The following is a 16,901-nucleotide window of genomic DNA, read 5'->3' as shown; positions in this document are numbered from 1 at the left end:
AACCTAGCTCATTACATCAACAGAAATGAGAAGGAAGGACTGCTGTTGGATGGGTATAAAAAGATGAGTAAAATGAGGCGAAAATGTGCCAAACGGTGAGGATGTCAACCATATTCTATTTATTTAATTGTTTATAGTGTTTGAATTATGTGCATTTTCAAAATTGCGGTGCACATTGTCGACCATACTTGCACATAATTGAAGGTCTGAGCATAATTCTAATGGGTGATTTTAATTGTAAAGAGGAGAACTGGGTGGAATGAGACTCAGGAGGCAGTGAAGATTCGTGAGGCACTACATTGTTCAATATAGCAATGAATAATGTAATGACGCAGTGGGTTAAAGAAGAGATTTAATTCCGAGATGATGACACACCAGCAACATTAGATTTAATGCTAACCAAAGATCCAGATGTAATTGAATCTTTGAAATATCTGTATCCTATAGGAAAACGTGATCATGTGGTCATTGAGTTCCAGATGATAATAGGGAACGTGTTGCCAAGAGACGAACTTTATAGTCTGGGAAGATACAACTCTGGGAAAGCAAACTTTACAGGATTGAGAAAATTTTTCCAAAATGCGGATTGGAGAAAATTCAGAGAAACGAGAGATACTGAGGAAGTGGGATATCTTTCTAGCTTTCTGTAATTCGGGAGTGGAAAAATATACGCCAAGAGTAAGGGGGAAAGAAAACAGGAAAAAGGAGTGGTTTAATAGAAGGTGTATGATACTGTAGATAAAAAAGAGCAGGACATGGCATGGAACAACTGGAAGAAGAGAGGTAATAGCAGAACAAGGGAAGAATATAAAAGAACTAGAAATGAATTTACAGTACAAGAATATACAAGAATACAAGACGTGGTGTGTGGGATGAAGAGAAGACGGAGGGGGGTGCAAGGAACAGCGTGGTGGAATGAAGAGGTGAGACAGGCTGTGGCACAAAAGAAGAAAGCATACAATAAATGGATGAGAAATAGGGGCGTGGAAGAAGTTGAGAGGCAGAAGAGAGAGTTTTATGTAGAAAGGAATAGAGAGGTGAAAAGATTAGTAAAAGAGAGTAAGAAGAGAGTGGATGAGGAATTTTTAAGGAATTTGAGTGTAAAGTGGAGGGACTAAGAAAATGTTCTGGAAAGAGGTATAGAGAGTAAGACAGGGTGGAATTGAAGTTAGAAGGGGAGTGAAAGATAAAAATGGTAAATTACTAGTGGAGAAGGGAGAAAAAGTGAGCAGATGGAGAGAACACTTTAAGGAATTGTTGAACATAGAGACTGAAGTAATGCGAGTATAAGTGGCTGGGGAAAGGCTGGGAGAAGGAGGGAGGTGAGAAGACAGGAAGAAATCAGTAGGATAGAAGTTGTGGAAGCAATGAAGAAAGTCAAATTGGGAAAAGCCCCAGGAATTGATGTTAAGTGTGTGGTGGAATGCTGAAGCATGGGGGAGAGATAGTAGTAGAATGGATGTGGAAGATGTGCAGATTGGCCTGGGAGGAAAGTAGAGTCCTGGAGGATTGGAAATCAGGTATAATTATTCCCTTGTACAAAGGAAAAGGGGAAAAAGAAGTGTGTGGTAATCATTGGGGCATTTGTCTTCATAGTATAATAGGAAAAGTGTATGGAAGGATACTCACTGACAGAGTTAGAGAAGGAACAGAGGAATTAGTTGGAGAAGAACAGGGAGGCTTTAGGAAGGGAAGAGGTTGTGTAGATCAGATATTCATTCTTAGATCTTTGGTGGAAAAGTTTCTAAAGAAGGGAAAGAAGTTGTATGTGGCTTTCATGGATTTGGAGAAAGCATATGACAGGGTGGTTAGACAAGGATTGTGGAAAGTGTTAAGAATATATGGACTAGATGGGAAGTTGTTGAATGCTGTAAAGCGTATGTATGATGGTGCTAAGGCTGCAGGGCATGTGGATGGTGAACTGAGTGAATTTTTCTCTTTGAAGGTTGGGTTGAAACAGGGATGTGTCATGTCACCATGGTTGTTCAATCTGTACGTGGATGGGGTAATAAAAGAGGTACAAGGCAGGGTAGTGGATGCTGGAGTGGCCCTGGTGAGAGAGGGTAGTACTTGGAAACTCCCTGTACTGTTGCTTGCAGATGATACTGTGTTGTTGAGTGAAGACTAAGGGGAGCTGCAAGGCTTGGTGGATGAGTTTGGAAGAGTGTGTAAGAAACGGAATCTAAAGGTGAATGTAGGGAAGAGTTAAGTGATGGTCTTTGAGAGAGGTGAAGTCAGTGAATGTACAGTGAGGTTGGATGGTGAGGAATTGGAAAATGTGAGTACTGTACGTTTAAGTACTTGGGTAGTGTGATGAGTAAGGATGGAGGTTTGGAGGGTGCAGTGCTTGACAGGGTACAGCAGGGAAGAAAGGTTGCTGGTTCCTTGAAAGCAGTGATAAGAAACGGGGAAGTGAGCATGGAAATGAAAAAGTTACTACATGATGGTATTGTGATACCAACTCTAACGTATGGAAGTGAAGCTTGGATGTTGTTGGAAGGACACAAGTCAAGAGTGAGAGCAGTGGAAATGAGTTATTTAAGAGGAGCCTGTGGAGTCACATGGAGAGACAGGCTGACAAATGAGGATATAAAGGAGCGTTGTGGTATGGATGTGGATGTGATAGGATGCGTTAGGAGGAATACATTGATGTGGTTTGGCCAAGTGGAGAGGATGGAGGGTGAAAGACTGATGAGGAGAGTGTATGTGAGTGAGGTGGAGGGGGGGAGAGGGATGGGGAGGCCGAGGATGAGATGGAGGGATGGGGTGGAGAGGTATATGAGAGAGGGATGTGTCAGTTGGGAGCAGGGCAGTGAGATGGCAGGGGACAGGGCGATGTGGAGGCGATTTGTTTGTGGCCACCCCAAACGGGATTGAGGCGTCTGGCAATAGATAGATAGATAGACAAGCCAAATGGTTTCCTGTAAGCCAAGAAACCATTTACAACGCTGGGTGGTAACCATATAACCAAATCCTACGTGTCAAGTGGGTTGGTGGAGGGTTAGTGCCCCTCCCTGTAAAACAAATAACTCAAAGCCAGTGTGCGACCCCTTACGGGATTATGGTGTCTGGCAATAGATAGATAGATAGATAGACGTAGAGTGGAAGAAAGGAACTTTGAAAAGACATAATTGACAAATGTAAGGAAGAACCCAAATTGTTTTATAGATTTGTCAATGGCAAATTGAAACAAAAGGAAGAAATCACTAAAGTGATAGTAGAGAGAGAGGCCTATAAAAATGTGGCATTGTAAGCTGATATAATTAACAAATGTTTCCAATCAGTTTTCACTAATGAAACGGAGTTTATGGAGTGGGAGGGAGTGACTAGAAATGTAGTGATAAAAGATATAAAAGTGGAAGTGCAGGAAGTGTATTAATTACTGGAAACTCAAGATGTAAGGAAAGCCCCAGGACTAGATGGCATCTCTGATTGGGTACTGAAGGAATGCAGAGAACAACTGCTTGATAAGATTCACAGTTTAATTGTGCGTTCTCTGGAATAGGGGAAAGTGCCTCAAGAATGGAAGAGGGCAAATATGATACCAATTTATAAGGGAGAAAACAAGGAAGAACCCCCAGAATTATAGACCAGTGTCCCTAACCAGCATGGTCGCAAAATTGTGCAAGAGAATCCTGAAACATAGATGGATAAAATATCTGGAAGAGATGAATATTTTTGCTGAAAGTCAGTTTGGATTCAGAAGTGCAAGGTCATGTGTTTCCAACTTGTTGAGCATTTACTCAAGAGCGATTGATGTGTTACAGGAGAGAGATGATTGGGTGGATTGTGTGTATTTAGATTTGGAGACGGCCTTTGATGAGGTAACCCTTAAGAGACTAATGTGGAAATTAGAGAATATAGGAGGACTGAAGGGAAACCTCCTGGAATGGATGAGAGACTTTTTGAGAGACAGACAAATGAGGATAGTAATAAAGGACAGGATGTCTGGATGGAGGGAAGTAACAAGTGGAGTCTCACAGGGCTCAGTGTTGGCGCCAGTAATATTCTTGATTTGCGTAAATGATTTGGCAGATGCAGTCCACAGTTATGCAAGTCTGTTCGCTGATGATTGAAACATCTTGAGGAAGATAGAGGTTGAGGAGGACTGTAAAATGCTGCAGGAGGATCTGGACAGGATACATGATTGGAGCCAGATGTGGGAAATCAAATTCAACGCAAAAAAAATGTAAAATAATGGAAATGGGTAAAAGTATCAAGAGGCCATCACTGAATTATTTGAAGGGTAATGAACTGATCACAAAAGCGAGAGAAGAAAAAGAGTTGGGAGTGCTGGTCCAGGTTAGTTTGTCACCTGAAAAACACATTAACAAGACAGTTAAAGAGATGTATAAACTATTGACTAACATAAGAGTAGCATTTTATTACATGGATGAGATGATGAAAAAATTGATACTGGCCATGATCCGCCCCCGGTTAGAATATGCACCAGCAGTAGTGTGGTCCCCACACAAAAAGAAAGATATAAACAAGATTGAGAGAATACAAAGAACAGCAACCAAGATGGTCCCCAGTCTGACAGACCTGTCATACAGAGAGAGGCTGGAAAAACTGGATTTGCCTTCGTTAGAGGAAAGGAGAAAGAGGGGAGACATGATTGCGGTGTTCAGGACCATGGTGGGAGTAGATAAAATTGACAAAGAAGATCTGTTTGTATGGGATAAGAGAGCAACAAGAGGACATGGAATGAAATTGAAAAAGTCAAGCTGCTTGAAGGATATCAAGAAATATAGCTTTCCTTACAGAAGTATAGACTTATGGAATAGCCTGGACAAAGAGATCGTCCAGTCTAAAAACTTAAACGAGTTTAAAGTTAAATTCGACTTATTGAGAAACAGCGACGGAAACCCACGAGCATAGTACATTCAGTGTATATCACAATTAGGTATATTAGGTAAATACTTAAATATTTGGAACGACTTAGACAAAGAGGTGGTGCATGAGAAAAACATTCATGTGTGTAAAGGTAGACTTGATAAATGTGGATATGGAGACAGGACAACACGAGCATTGCTCAATTCCTGTATACTACAAATAGGTAAATACATACAGCAAGGCCACTTAAGATGAAGCTTAAGTCCCAGGTAATAGTAAATGAAATCATCAACAGAACATGGAAATTATCAGCCAAAGAGGAGTTCAAGAATGTTAGGGTAAGGAGAGATGCAAATGAGGAAGAAAGAGCTAAAATAAAGAGTTAGTAAAGGAAGCAAAGACAAAAAAACAAACAGAGAATGGAGGAAGAGAAGACAGTGTTTTATTGGAGAGTTATGGATCAGAAATTGAGGAAGTGGTACCGATGGAGAGGGGGAGAGAAGAGGAAATAAAAAACAACAAAAAAAGTTTGAAAGTGGCATATACTAATGTTGATAGTTTAATATCGGCAAGGTTAGAAATCAATGATTTCTTGAGGGTACATGAACCAGATGTCATATGCTTTGTAGAAACCAAGTAATGAGAGGATGTTGATATCCATATGGGAGTTGCTAAGTACAAACTCTGGAGAAGAGAGAAAAGAAAAAACAGGAGGAGTAATGACAGCAGTGAAGAACAACATCAGTGTGGATACTGTTGAAATGGGAGAGGTTAGGGCTGAAGTGATAAATATGAATTTAGAAGGTGGAGAAAATGGAGAGATACGGCAGTAGTATATGTTCCCCTTGAGACAAGAGCATGGAATGATGATGAATACCTGGAGATGTTGTCAGACTTGGTTAGTTATCTACAGAAAATAATTGAGAAAAGCAACAGTTTATTTCTAATGGGTGATTTTAATTGTAAAGAAGTGAACTGGAAGGAATGGGACTCGGGAGGCAGTGGAGATTCGTGGGGCACTATATTGTTAAATATAGCAGTGGGTCAAGGAAGACACACGATTCTGAGGCAATGACACACCAGCAAGACTATATTTACTGTTAGCCAAAGAACCTGACGTAATTGAATCTTTGAAATATCTGTATCCAATAGGAAAAAGTGATCATGTGGTCATTGAGTTCCAGATGATAAAAGGGAACATGGTGTCAAGGGACGAGCATTATAGGCAGGGAAGATACAACTTTGGGAAAGCAAACTTTACAGGATTGAGAAAATCTTTCGAAAGTGTGGATTGGAGAAAATTTAAAGAAACGAGAGATACAGAGGAAGTGAGATATCATTCTAGATCTCTATAATTCAGAAGTGGAAAAATATGTACCAAAAGTACGTGGGAAAGAAAACAAGAAAAAGGAATAGTTTAACAGAAGGTGTATGATAGCAAAAAAAGAGAGGGACATGGCGTGGAACAACTGGAGAAAGAGAGGTAATAACAGAATAAAGGAAGAATATAGAAGAACTAGAAATGAATATACAAGAATACATGGGGTGGAAGAAAGGAACTTTGAAAAAGGTATAATTGACAAATGTAAGGAAGAACCCAAATTGTTTTATAGATTTGTCAATGGCAAATTGGAACGAAAGGAAGGAATCATCAAACTGAAAGTAGAAGGAGAAGTCTATAAAGATGTGGCAATGCAAGCCGAAATAATTAACAAATGTTTCCAATCAGTTTTCACTAATGAAACAGAGTTTGTGGAGGGGGAGGGAGTGACTAGAAATGCATTGATAAAAGATATAAAAGTGGAAGTGCAGGAAGTGTATAAATTACTGGAAACTCAAGATGTAAGGAAAGTCCCAGGACCAGATTGAATCTCTAATTGGGTACTGAAGGAATGCAGAGAATAACTGGCTGATATGATTCACAGTTTAATTGTGTGTTCTCTGGACGAGGGGAAAGTACCTTGGGAATGGAAGAGGGCAAATGGGGTACCAGTTTATAAGGGAGGAAACAAAGAAGAACCCCCAGAATTATAGACCGGTGTCCCTGACCAGCATGGTCACAAAATTGTGCGAGAATCCTAAAAGAGAGATGGATGAAATATCTGGAAGAGATGAACATTTTGGCTGAAAGTCCGTTTGGATTCAGAAATGGCAGGTCATGTGTTTCCAACTTGTTGAGCTTTCACTCAAGAATGATTGATGTGCTACAGGAGAGAGATGGTTGGGTGGATTGTGTGTATTTAGATTTGGAGAAGGCCTTCGACAAGGTACAGTGGGCTCGCACAGTGCGCGTCACTGCGGTGCGCGATTCGCCTTGTGCATGAGTGACCAAAAATCATAACCAAAAACCCTTTAATGCGCGAGTTTACCGCACAGAACGCGAGGCAGAGGCAAGGAGTGACTCAAAAATCCCATTTTCTACTAGTGCGCGACCACCCCTCACACAGCACGTCACGTGTCGTCATGTTGATGCGCCAGACTGAGTCAAGTTGAGCAGCCTAGCGTGATGGAAGGCAGGACTGAGCTGTGTATGTCAAACATTAGCAAGATCCTTGCTGCCGTGGATAAGCTCAAGGAAGAGGTGAAGGAACAGGAAGTGAGCAACCTAAGAACGGAGGAACTTCTGGTTGGTATCGACAAACTCTTCCGTTTCTACACAGACAGGCACAGGGAAGAAATAAACAGGAGAAGACAGACACTCATAACAAGCTACACACAGCGGGCTCAAGTTGGTGAAATAACGGAACCATCAACATCGTCTGCTCCTGTTCCTGTTGAGGATGAAGAGGATGCAATGTCAGAAGTGTCAACATTGAACTTTGAAAGGTTTATGGCCGAAGTGAGTGACTTTGATGCTCCTGGGGAAGGTGATCAAGAGGAGTCTGCGGAGGGAAGTGTTGGTGCAGTGGGGAGTGCGGCGCTGTAAGTGTTGCTGCGCCTCGGAACCCCTGTTATTTAAGGTCATCAGGCCTGTTGTCTACTGTTGTTAAGGTGACTACCCATATTTTTGTTATTGTAGCTATAGCTTTAGTACAATGTCAGAAACATATGACCTTTATTATGTCTCTAAGGGCCAAAAAATGTCCAGGTATGAGGGGGTACCGCCCATATGTAATTATTCCCATAAGATTATGTATTCCTAGTACGCGAATTCCCAGTGCGCGAGCTTGTGCAGCGCCCAATCTCTCGCGCACTGTGCGAGCCCACTGTACCCAATAAGAGACTAATGTGGAAATTGAAGCACATAGGACTGCCTTCCAAACCTCCAGAACAGCAGGAAGCCATAGCGCGAGAGTAAAACCAGGACTGCGAGCAGCATGGCGTTGAAAAAAAGGCTCAGGGAGCAGGTATAAACACACATCTCACAGAGCAAAGTGGGTCTTCGGCAAAGGTAGCGAAAAAGTGAAGATTGCTTTTCGTGCGTGAGGTTTGTTTACTTTTCCTCACCGCTAATGGAGGGGTTTTCACATGAAACCTGGTGTTTGAAAATATTTGCAGGCCACCACTAACCATGAAACCGTGAACGATGATGTCACTAACTGCGGGGCTTCACAGTAATTGTTTTGTATAATCCTCATTGTTACTGGCTATTAAGGATTAATCACATTGATCTTGGCTATCTTGAGTATAATGATGGCATACCAGGCTACTGGGTGCATTCCTTCCCCCATAGGCTGTGTAGTTTGGTTGTTTTTATCTCTGAGATGTGCTTTTATGCAGGTTAGAGTTAGGCTGTCTGATAATCTTGGGGAAGCCCCTTCCTCTTTATATGAATCAGGGTAAATACGATCATAATCTGTACTGGGTAATTCTTGTTATCCCCAGTCCCAACCCCTGGTTGGTGGGAAGTTGTAGGCAGGACGTGGTACCAAATGAAGATAGGTCTTCAAATTTTAAGATAATAATTTGAAGCTTTGTGGTAGTTGGGGGCACCCATCATCCACTCAGTGTAGTGCTGCCTTATGGTCACTACACTGAGTGACAAGCTATGACAAGCCAAATGGTTTCCTGTAACCCAGGAAACCATTTACTATGCTGGGTAGTAACCATAGAACCAAATTATGGCCCCTGTTGGTTTAGTTGGTAATTAAGGCACTCCAGTTGGATTGAGCTTGTGCAGGTGTATATCCAAGAGGTGGTTGAGGTTTATTGCTCATGTAATGCCATTTAGGGATAAGTGAGGCTGGTCACTTTCATCTTAAATGTCAGGACTAATTTGCCTAACCATGGGCTCCTATGGCTCCTCATGGGGCAACACAGGATTAGATGTCGGATGGCCGGATAATTAGAAGCTTTGTTAGTCTTCACAAGATGCAGCTACTTATGTAGTCTACCAAAACTTTGAACTACTCACCTTAATGCTGAATGATAGCTCTTTTGTTTAGTATAAAGCTTTGGCCATTTTTCCCTGGATCCAAGGATAGGTGTAGCAGGTGAGCAAATGGGCCTGTTAAGACTGTGGAGGAAGTAATTGCTCTCCTAGGCATGGTTAAGTTCCTTTTCTTGTATGTTCTATGGAGTAATACATTTCCTTCTTCCCTGTTTATAGTGAATCTCTGTCTTCCAAGGCTCTTTTTTGGGGTGAGTTCCTGTCCTCTTAGGCTCTAGAATGGATGTTTAACTTCTTAGGCTTAGAGAGGTGAGTCCATATTATTCTTCTCTTTTCAGGATGGGTTGTCACTATCTTCTCTTTAGTAACCTACATTGGTACATGAACTATTTCAAGTATAATTTTCATTTGAGGGAGGCAGTGGCTGGATTGGTAGAGAGGCAGCCTGCAGTCCTAATAGGCCCAGGATCGAATCCCGGCTGGGGCAGGGAACAGTTTGAGAATTTGAATATCATAAAAGCAGAGATAGGTGGGAGTGCTCACCATCCACTCACTCGATGTAGTGCTTCCCTCAGGTGTCTGCCCTTTCCTCTCCTCCATCCTTTTTTCCTTCCATCCTCACTTGTCTTTCTTTCCTTCATTCTTTCCTTGTCCTTCTGCCTATGAGTGCCTATATACTCCCTCTTGTGTCTTTCTTTCCTTCATTCTTTCCTCTTCCTTCTGCCTGTGGGTGACTCTAGAATGAGTGACAAGCCAAATGGTTTCCTGTACACCAGGAAACCATTTAATTGGCGCCTGGTGGTTTAGTAGGTAATTAAGGTGCTCCAATCGGATTGAGCTAGTTCAGGTTTATATCCAAGGGTTGGTTGGGGTTTATTGGTCACGTAATGCCACTCAGGGATGAATGAGGCTGGTCACTCTCATCTTAAATATCAGGACCAACTTGCCTAGCCCTGGGCTTCTACGCTTTTCATGGGGCAACGTAGGACTGGATGATGATGGATGAAAAAGCAGACTTTACTGATCTACCAGAAGACCTGCTGACATGTCGTAAAAATATCCCTGCTAATACCAGAACTCCAGTCCTGTATTAGACAGCCCTAGCATGTATTCAATATGGACGATGGGTGTTAGTGCCAAAGTGGTGACATGTAGAGGTGTGTATGAGGACTCCTGGGCATTGGGATAGGCCCTGAAGCCTTTGCCCAGAATCAGGCACATAAAAAAAAAAAAAGTTTATACGGTTTCACCTTTTAAAGATTTTATTGAGTGAATTACACTGACACTACATGCAGTGTATTTCTACTTATGAATCTCTTCAACCTGAAAGAATTAAAGAAGTATACAAAAGTAACAATAAAATAACAGTTGATCAGAAAACAGATATAAGCTGTGTTTCCTTGAATTGTCTCCGGCTGGCAGTAATATTATTAACACAGATTAAAAATGATGTCATCATCTACCCAGTTATTATCTCTTCACCTTTTCCTTTTCAGAGAAAGACGAGAGGCTGTATATATCGTATTACAGCATATGGTTTGGCTGACCACACAGGTGACATACTCCAAGAGCTGAGGCACTTAGGCTTAGAAAAAAGACAACAAATTGTATGTGATTTCACGCTGGGTTCAGATTTCCCCCATGCAAGTCTGTCCCCTCGTGACGCTCATTCCTGGGCTTGTGTGTGTGTGTGTGTGTGTGTGTGTGTGTGTGTGTGTGTGTGTGTGTGTGTGCGTGTGCGGGCATGTGTGCGCATGCATGCATGCGTGCGTGCATGCGTGCATGTGTGTGTGTCAGTAAGTATGTGTGTGGATGGATGGGTGTGTATATGTGCATGTTTATGTCATGCATGTATGCATGCTTAGATTTGTTGGCGCCTGAAATTATGAAGCTTTATGTATGTGGGTCATTCAATGCTAGTCACTGTCTAGAGGGGAACCCACTAGTGCTGCCCATACTAGTTCCATGTGTGTTTTTTAATTTGTGTACATGTGGGTTTATTATGTACAGTGTATTTCTGATGAGAGTTTTTATATTTGCTGTAAACTAGAAACCTGACATTAGAAGCTAACCTAAGCGATAAGCTTGTTTTGTTAAACATTTTGGGAATTGAAGTTTATGTAAATGTTATATCCTCAAGCATTAAAGAGGAATAAATACAAATTTATGATAAGATCACAAAATAGAGAACATACTACTCATTAATGTATCATTATTTATGATACTTTATTCATAAAAATATATTTATTCACATTTTTCAGTCATCCATCATCCACATAGTTCTACTGCAGGGTTCACACTGATGAGTGTGAAGTTATTTAAGTCAACAGAAACATTCAGAATCATTTCCTTTTCATTTAAAAGTAGTAAAACATTGTATATTTTGATTTATAGCTGTATATAGGAACTTTTTTATAGGTTGTTGAGGATAGAAGTTCAGTTGTGCCAATATAAATTAATGTTCATTTTACAGTAAAATGTTAAAGATGAAATTTGCTAACTTTTTAGGGAAAGTGTTTTATCCACCTGCAGATATTACCAGTACAGTACCTGTCCTGTCTCATTAAGTTACACTAATTCCTCAAGGTGTTACAGATCCCACCATTCTCATGTTTATCTTGTTTGGGGCCAAGCAAAAATTATTTAACGCATGGAAGGTGACTTAGAGGTAAGGCAAAAGTTGTACAGATTATTTTACTGAGTTTTGTTAGAACATGGTTGATTGAGAGTGGAGCGTTACACAGTTTTTGAAGGACTCCTTACGAAGCACAATCATCTTTCAATGAAATTCTTCTCTATTTGTACAGTCAAGTGGAGGCACTCTGAATGCCCAGTGCTAACCTTTTTTTTTTTTTCCAAGAAACTCTGAATTTAAGTAAAGTTCTGGTTATGGGCTCTGTTAAGAAAAAAAAAAAGAAATAGGAATGATTTATTGTGCTGTATTTCTTCAGTGATTCTGGGATGTGGGGGGAAAGAAAAATCACACTTGTTAAATTAGTCTGAGGCACTGAGAATATCTCCACTTGGCAGTGCTGTACAGTGTTTACAGCGGGAGCCTGTCATTCCATGTATGAAGAGGAAATTGAAGTTGTATACAATCACTAGACATGTTGATCCTGTCATTATTGTTAAGCACTGTATATAGCTATGTCATTGGAGTTTTAATATGAGTATGGTATATTAAGAAGCATCACAAACAGTTTGGATGCAAATTGTCTGAGATACATAAAGTGTGAAAATTAAAGGCTGCGTTCAGCAATGCTCTTTGTTTGTTTGCATCACCAGGAAACTTTTCAGTTCCTGGTACATGTGTATATGTGTTCATCACCTGACATTCCAGACTGGAAGAGACATGTTAGCTTTTGTAATTTAGTGAATGCCATCTTGCTGATGCAATATACCACTTAGATTTTTTACTACCACTTTACCAAGGTACAGCATTTGCAGTCTCCCAATTACAGTTTTTGCTCAGTTGTAGTCAATTCACATTCCGTATTTCTTTAAAAAGTTATTTTTATTCACAATTGTATATTCATACAGTATACTGTACAATGCAATCCATTTGGAGGAGCACAGCTCTTAATTTTGTATATCAGTGTTTCGTGCAAGTGAAGTATTTTTGGTTGTGTTGTTCAGTGCATCCATCCCCCTGTAAACCTTTTGTTTGTTAGGAAAATAATTAGTCACCAATAATGTATATACCGTATAATAGATTCTGCACTGTATGAGCTGCATAAAAATGAGCTATTGTGATATATATCCTAGATTATTCAGTATAGAAGGAATTTGCTCATGATTCCAAAGAAATGAACTCTGAAAAATATTTGAGGTGGAATTTTGGCCATTCAAACTGTGGCCTCACCTTTTCTTTCAAAGATAAAATGTTAAGTCAGCAAGCATATGTCAGCATAGTTTCCCTACAGAATAGGACTGTTGTTGATATTATTTGAAGGTAATTATTGGAGGAATATGCTAACCGTTGCTTGTGTGGCCTCACAGACACTGTCTTTGTTTCTTGTTAATTTTTGAACGCAGCCGGAACATTCTATGCAGATGTAGTTTCTTCCTAGTCTTTATATGCCTTTCCTCTGAAAGAGAAGCTCTGCCTTATTACACAGACTATTTATCAAGTCCATTCAGTTAAAAAAATCACAAGGTGCAATCAACTCTAGTTAATGTAAATGAAAAAATGGCACTAAGGGGTACTGTATTTTGGCACAGTTGTGATATAAATGCCACTACCTGTAAGTACTATACTTCAATTTTATGCTCAGCATAAGGGACAAGCTCAGTGCAGGGAGATCTCAGAAGATCAAGACAAAATAGGTATACACAAAGTATGTACTGAAGGATTTCTGTAAAGAACAAGATACCAGATGGCAGGCTGTTACACAAGATCAAGCTACACTTGTTGCCATTCAGTTAATGGCCATTTTCTTATTGGTATTTGAAAATTTTATAATACCTCTTTGTTAGTGATTTAATCTGTACATTACGCCTCAATATGCTCTTGTATGTTACTGATGCAAACTATGTCGATATGAAAGAGACATAAATAAAATGAAGGTGAATTTGGTGTCGACGTGAAAGAGACATAAGTAAAATAACAGTGAATTTGATATATAAAAGAAATCACTAAGGAAGAGGAGCTTTAAGGCCTCCTATGCCACATATGATACAGCTCAAAGTGGTAGTCATACCATACATATCAAAATCTTATGCATCCTGTATTAGAATAAATTTATTATTATCTGTTACTTTTTCTGTGTACAGTAGACCCTCAGATTGGACGGATAATGTACAGTCATGCCCCATTATACGATAGTTGAGTATGTGATTGACAAGACAATCAGTGGTAAATTATACTCATGTGATAGTTGAGTATGTGAACAGTCAGTGGAATGATCAGTGAAAACTTATACCCAGTCTCAGGTTAATGATAGCGAAAATCATTTATTTGACTTTTTTCGATGGCCAAGAACGATGATCCGATGTGGACATGTGCCTCTCACGCAAGCCGACAGTCATATATTTGAGCCAGGATGGCTGCCCGTTGTTTACATGTACATCGAAACTGCACCGCTATCGTAATATAACAGTGCAAGTGCACAAAAAATAGTGTAGTGTGCAATAACTTTTGTAATGAAACTTGTGACCTGGAAAACACTGCATTGCTGTCCCCTAGCCTCAAGAGGACCATTGTGGGATAACTCAAAGCAGCCCAGGACATACTTCAGGTGGGTGGCAGAAATGTTTTTTTTTAAATATTTTAGGTTACATGGCCCTTGACCTCCTCCCCATCCCCACTGAAGCCATGCTTAATCAACCTCAGTATGCGGTTTCTCACTGTGCGGTCTGTTTTCATGATGTAACCTCATCATATACTGGGACATGACAGTATCTTGGAAGTTTACCATGCATATTGAAATGCATAAATCGTGCCATTGAAACCCATGTAATGTAGCTAATTAGTATGGTGAAATCCCATAATTATCCCAGAGTCCCCTTTTTAGCCCTTTTGAAAACTTTTCACCCCCTCCTGATCATACCTAACATTCACTGTAGTACACATCTAGGAACATCACTGGGCATGAAAAGAGGGTTAACTCAATTGTACAGAGTGGTGAATAAATGGTGATCACTTACCACGACAGGGTTCTGAGCAAAGTTTTGGTGCCGGAGAAGGAGGTATCTGAGGATGAGAGGCTAGAGGAGGGGGGCATGAGCTATGCCTTTAAGCTCTCCAGGGCTGAGGTTAGGCCTGGAATCCCTCAGAGTTCCTCCTTCAATCATTGTAAAAGTTGTGGGAAGTCAGATGTTGTGGAGATGCTAGGCTGGAGAGACTGAGATGGCAAGGCAGGCATCAAGGCTGGGGCTGGAGCAAGGTAAGTGGCATTGAGGGTTTGGGATAACTCATTATTTTTCTTCACAAGCTGCTCCCTCTGCCCTCATGAGATGCAGTTTCAGTCTGGAAGGACTGCAGCTTATCTGTGATGTGCACCACCATCAGTAGAGTGTCATTGAGCTGATTGGCAATTTCCAGCACCTCGCTTAGCTACTGGTGAGTGGGCCTCTCAACATGCTGTTGCTTGGGTGCTGCTGGTGCCTGCTGTGTGGCCTGAGGTGCCAGGCACTCCTCCTCAACCTCTTTGATGAGGCCATTGATCGTCATTTGGGGAACAGCATTGATAATATGAAGGATTTTGTTGTCATGAAAGGTACTCAGCTAGTGGGAAAGCCAGCTGTCAAGGTTGGTTGGCAGAAACAACAGGGAGAGGAAGAGGGAGAAAGACACAAAGTCCGCATGCACGGCTGCCATGTTGACATGTGTCACTGTGTGGGACCTTTGAATGTTGTTGGGAATGGGGGCCAACTTCTGGGATTTTCCTTTGTAAATTTCATGTAAATTTCATCTCCTCCTCCTCCTGCTGCTCCTCCTCCTCCTTTTTTGTGACTGGGCCAGGTCAGTGTTTATTTCTCTGCATGAAATGTGTTAAGTGTAAGTTGGTCCCATATAATTTGAGGGTCTACTGTAATATAATTTTAGTCAGTATTTTACCTTGCTTAACATGCACTTTTAAATTGTCCATCAAGGCCATGACACTCTTTTTTTTTTTTTTTTAATTTGATGTACTCTTTTATATTGTTCATGCTATTCGAATAGTCTTGCCATCATGATTAATTTACATTGAATTTATTCAGGGCCAAAGGAAATCTAAAGACTATAGAAAGCAGATGCTGTATATCTGAGTCAGTGTTGCCTCATTTGTCAGGGTGAAGCATCCCTTTCATGGACCACATGATTGTTTTAGGAACTTATCATTTGATGCTTTTCAGTTGCTGTGATGTCAGAGATTACTTGCTATAAGGGTTGTAGCCAGGATTTTGTTATGAGTGAACTTGAACTTTGGTTGTCATTATTTTTGAGATACAGATGCTTAGATTGTATTTATAATAGTTGCTGTGATCCCAGGCTCATCTGAAACATGATCCCGGTGAGTTGCACACTGAAGCTGCCTGTCTTCTGCAGTCAACCTTCTGCAATTTGGGGGGTCTGGGAGTGAGTTGAGGGACTCAGATGTAAGTGGGCAGTGGAATCACTCAGCTTTATTGGTCCCACCATGTGAAGGTGTTTCTCTGCAGCACCTGTTATAACAGTACAGTATCTAGTTTAATCAGAAGAGTATCTTGTGTCAAATAGTAAAGGAAAAAAAGCCCAGGAAACAATCATGAATAGCAGAATGAGTAAATAAAAATGTTAATAAGTTACTGAAAGACTGCCTTCCCATTCCCCTTACTGTACTGTAATCTTTTAGAACCCCCGTTTCCTTGCTCATTGTTGTCGTGGGAGGGCTTCAGAGACGTCAATTGGGATTTGATGAGTGGGAGAGCTATAGCAGGTGTACCTTAATGAACTCCAAAGTGTGTGGGAGTCTGGTTGCTAGGTGGATGTCACACTCGCATCTCCACTCTGCTCTACCCTCTCCCCTCTCCTTGGGTCCCTGTCGCTGCCTTAACTAATTTTGCAAGGCTCTTCTCTTCTACTAGTGCTTATTCTTTCCTTTTTTCCTATCCTCTCTATTATATCTTTGGCATTAAATAGAGTGGAAATTTCCATTCATCAAAATTCTCATCAGTGACCTCGAGTAAGTTGCAGCAGGAAGGATAAGCGTGTGTCCGTGGGCTATTGGTCTAGCCAATTGTAGGGATCATGGTGGTTCGGCACCACCCCAGT

At 40.8% G+C, this 16,901-nt stretch overlaps 1 protein-coding gene across 1 annotated transcript in view; it reads left to right on the top strand.

The window, feature by feature from the left end:
• Positions 1-16,235, top strand: part of Plc21C (Phospholipase C at 21C) — a 739,135-nt gene extending 722,900 nt beyond the window's left edge. The window contains exons 27-31 of the mRNA XM_080273643.1: positions 10,663-10,842; positions 12,507-12,520; positions 14,821-14,920; positions 15,222-15,416; positions 16,140-16,235. Coding sequence (XP_080129769.1) covers positions 10,663-10,842; positions 12,507-12,520; positions 14,821-14,920; positions 15,222-15,416; positions 16,140-16,235 — 585 coding nt within the window. The remainder of the gene's footprint in view (positions 1-10,662; positions 10,843-12,506; positions 12,521-14,820; positions 14,921-15,221; positions 15,417-16,139) is intronic.
• The last annotated feature ends 666 nt before the right edge of the window (positions 16,236-16,901 follow it).

Source organism: Coenobita brevimanus, chromosome 55 (genome assembly GCF_032717465.1).
Source record: "Coenobita brevimanus isolate Jiangsu-jjx chromosome 55, ASM3271746v2, whole genome shotgun sequence".
In the NCBI taxonomy this organism is placed as follows: domain Eukaryota; kingdom Metazoa; phylum Arthropoda; class Malacostraca; order Decapoda; family Coenobitidae; genus Coenobita; species Coenobita brevimanus.
This window is presented reverse-complemented; position numbering and strand designations above follow the sequence as displayed.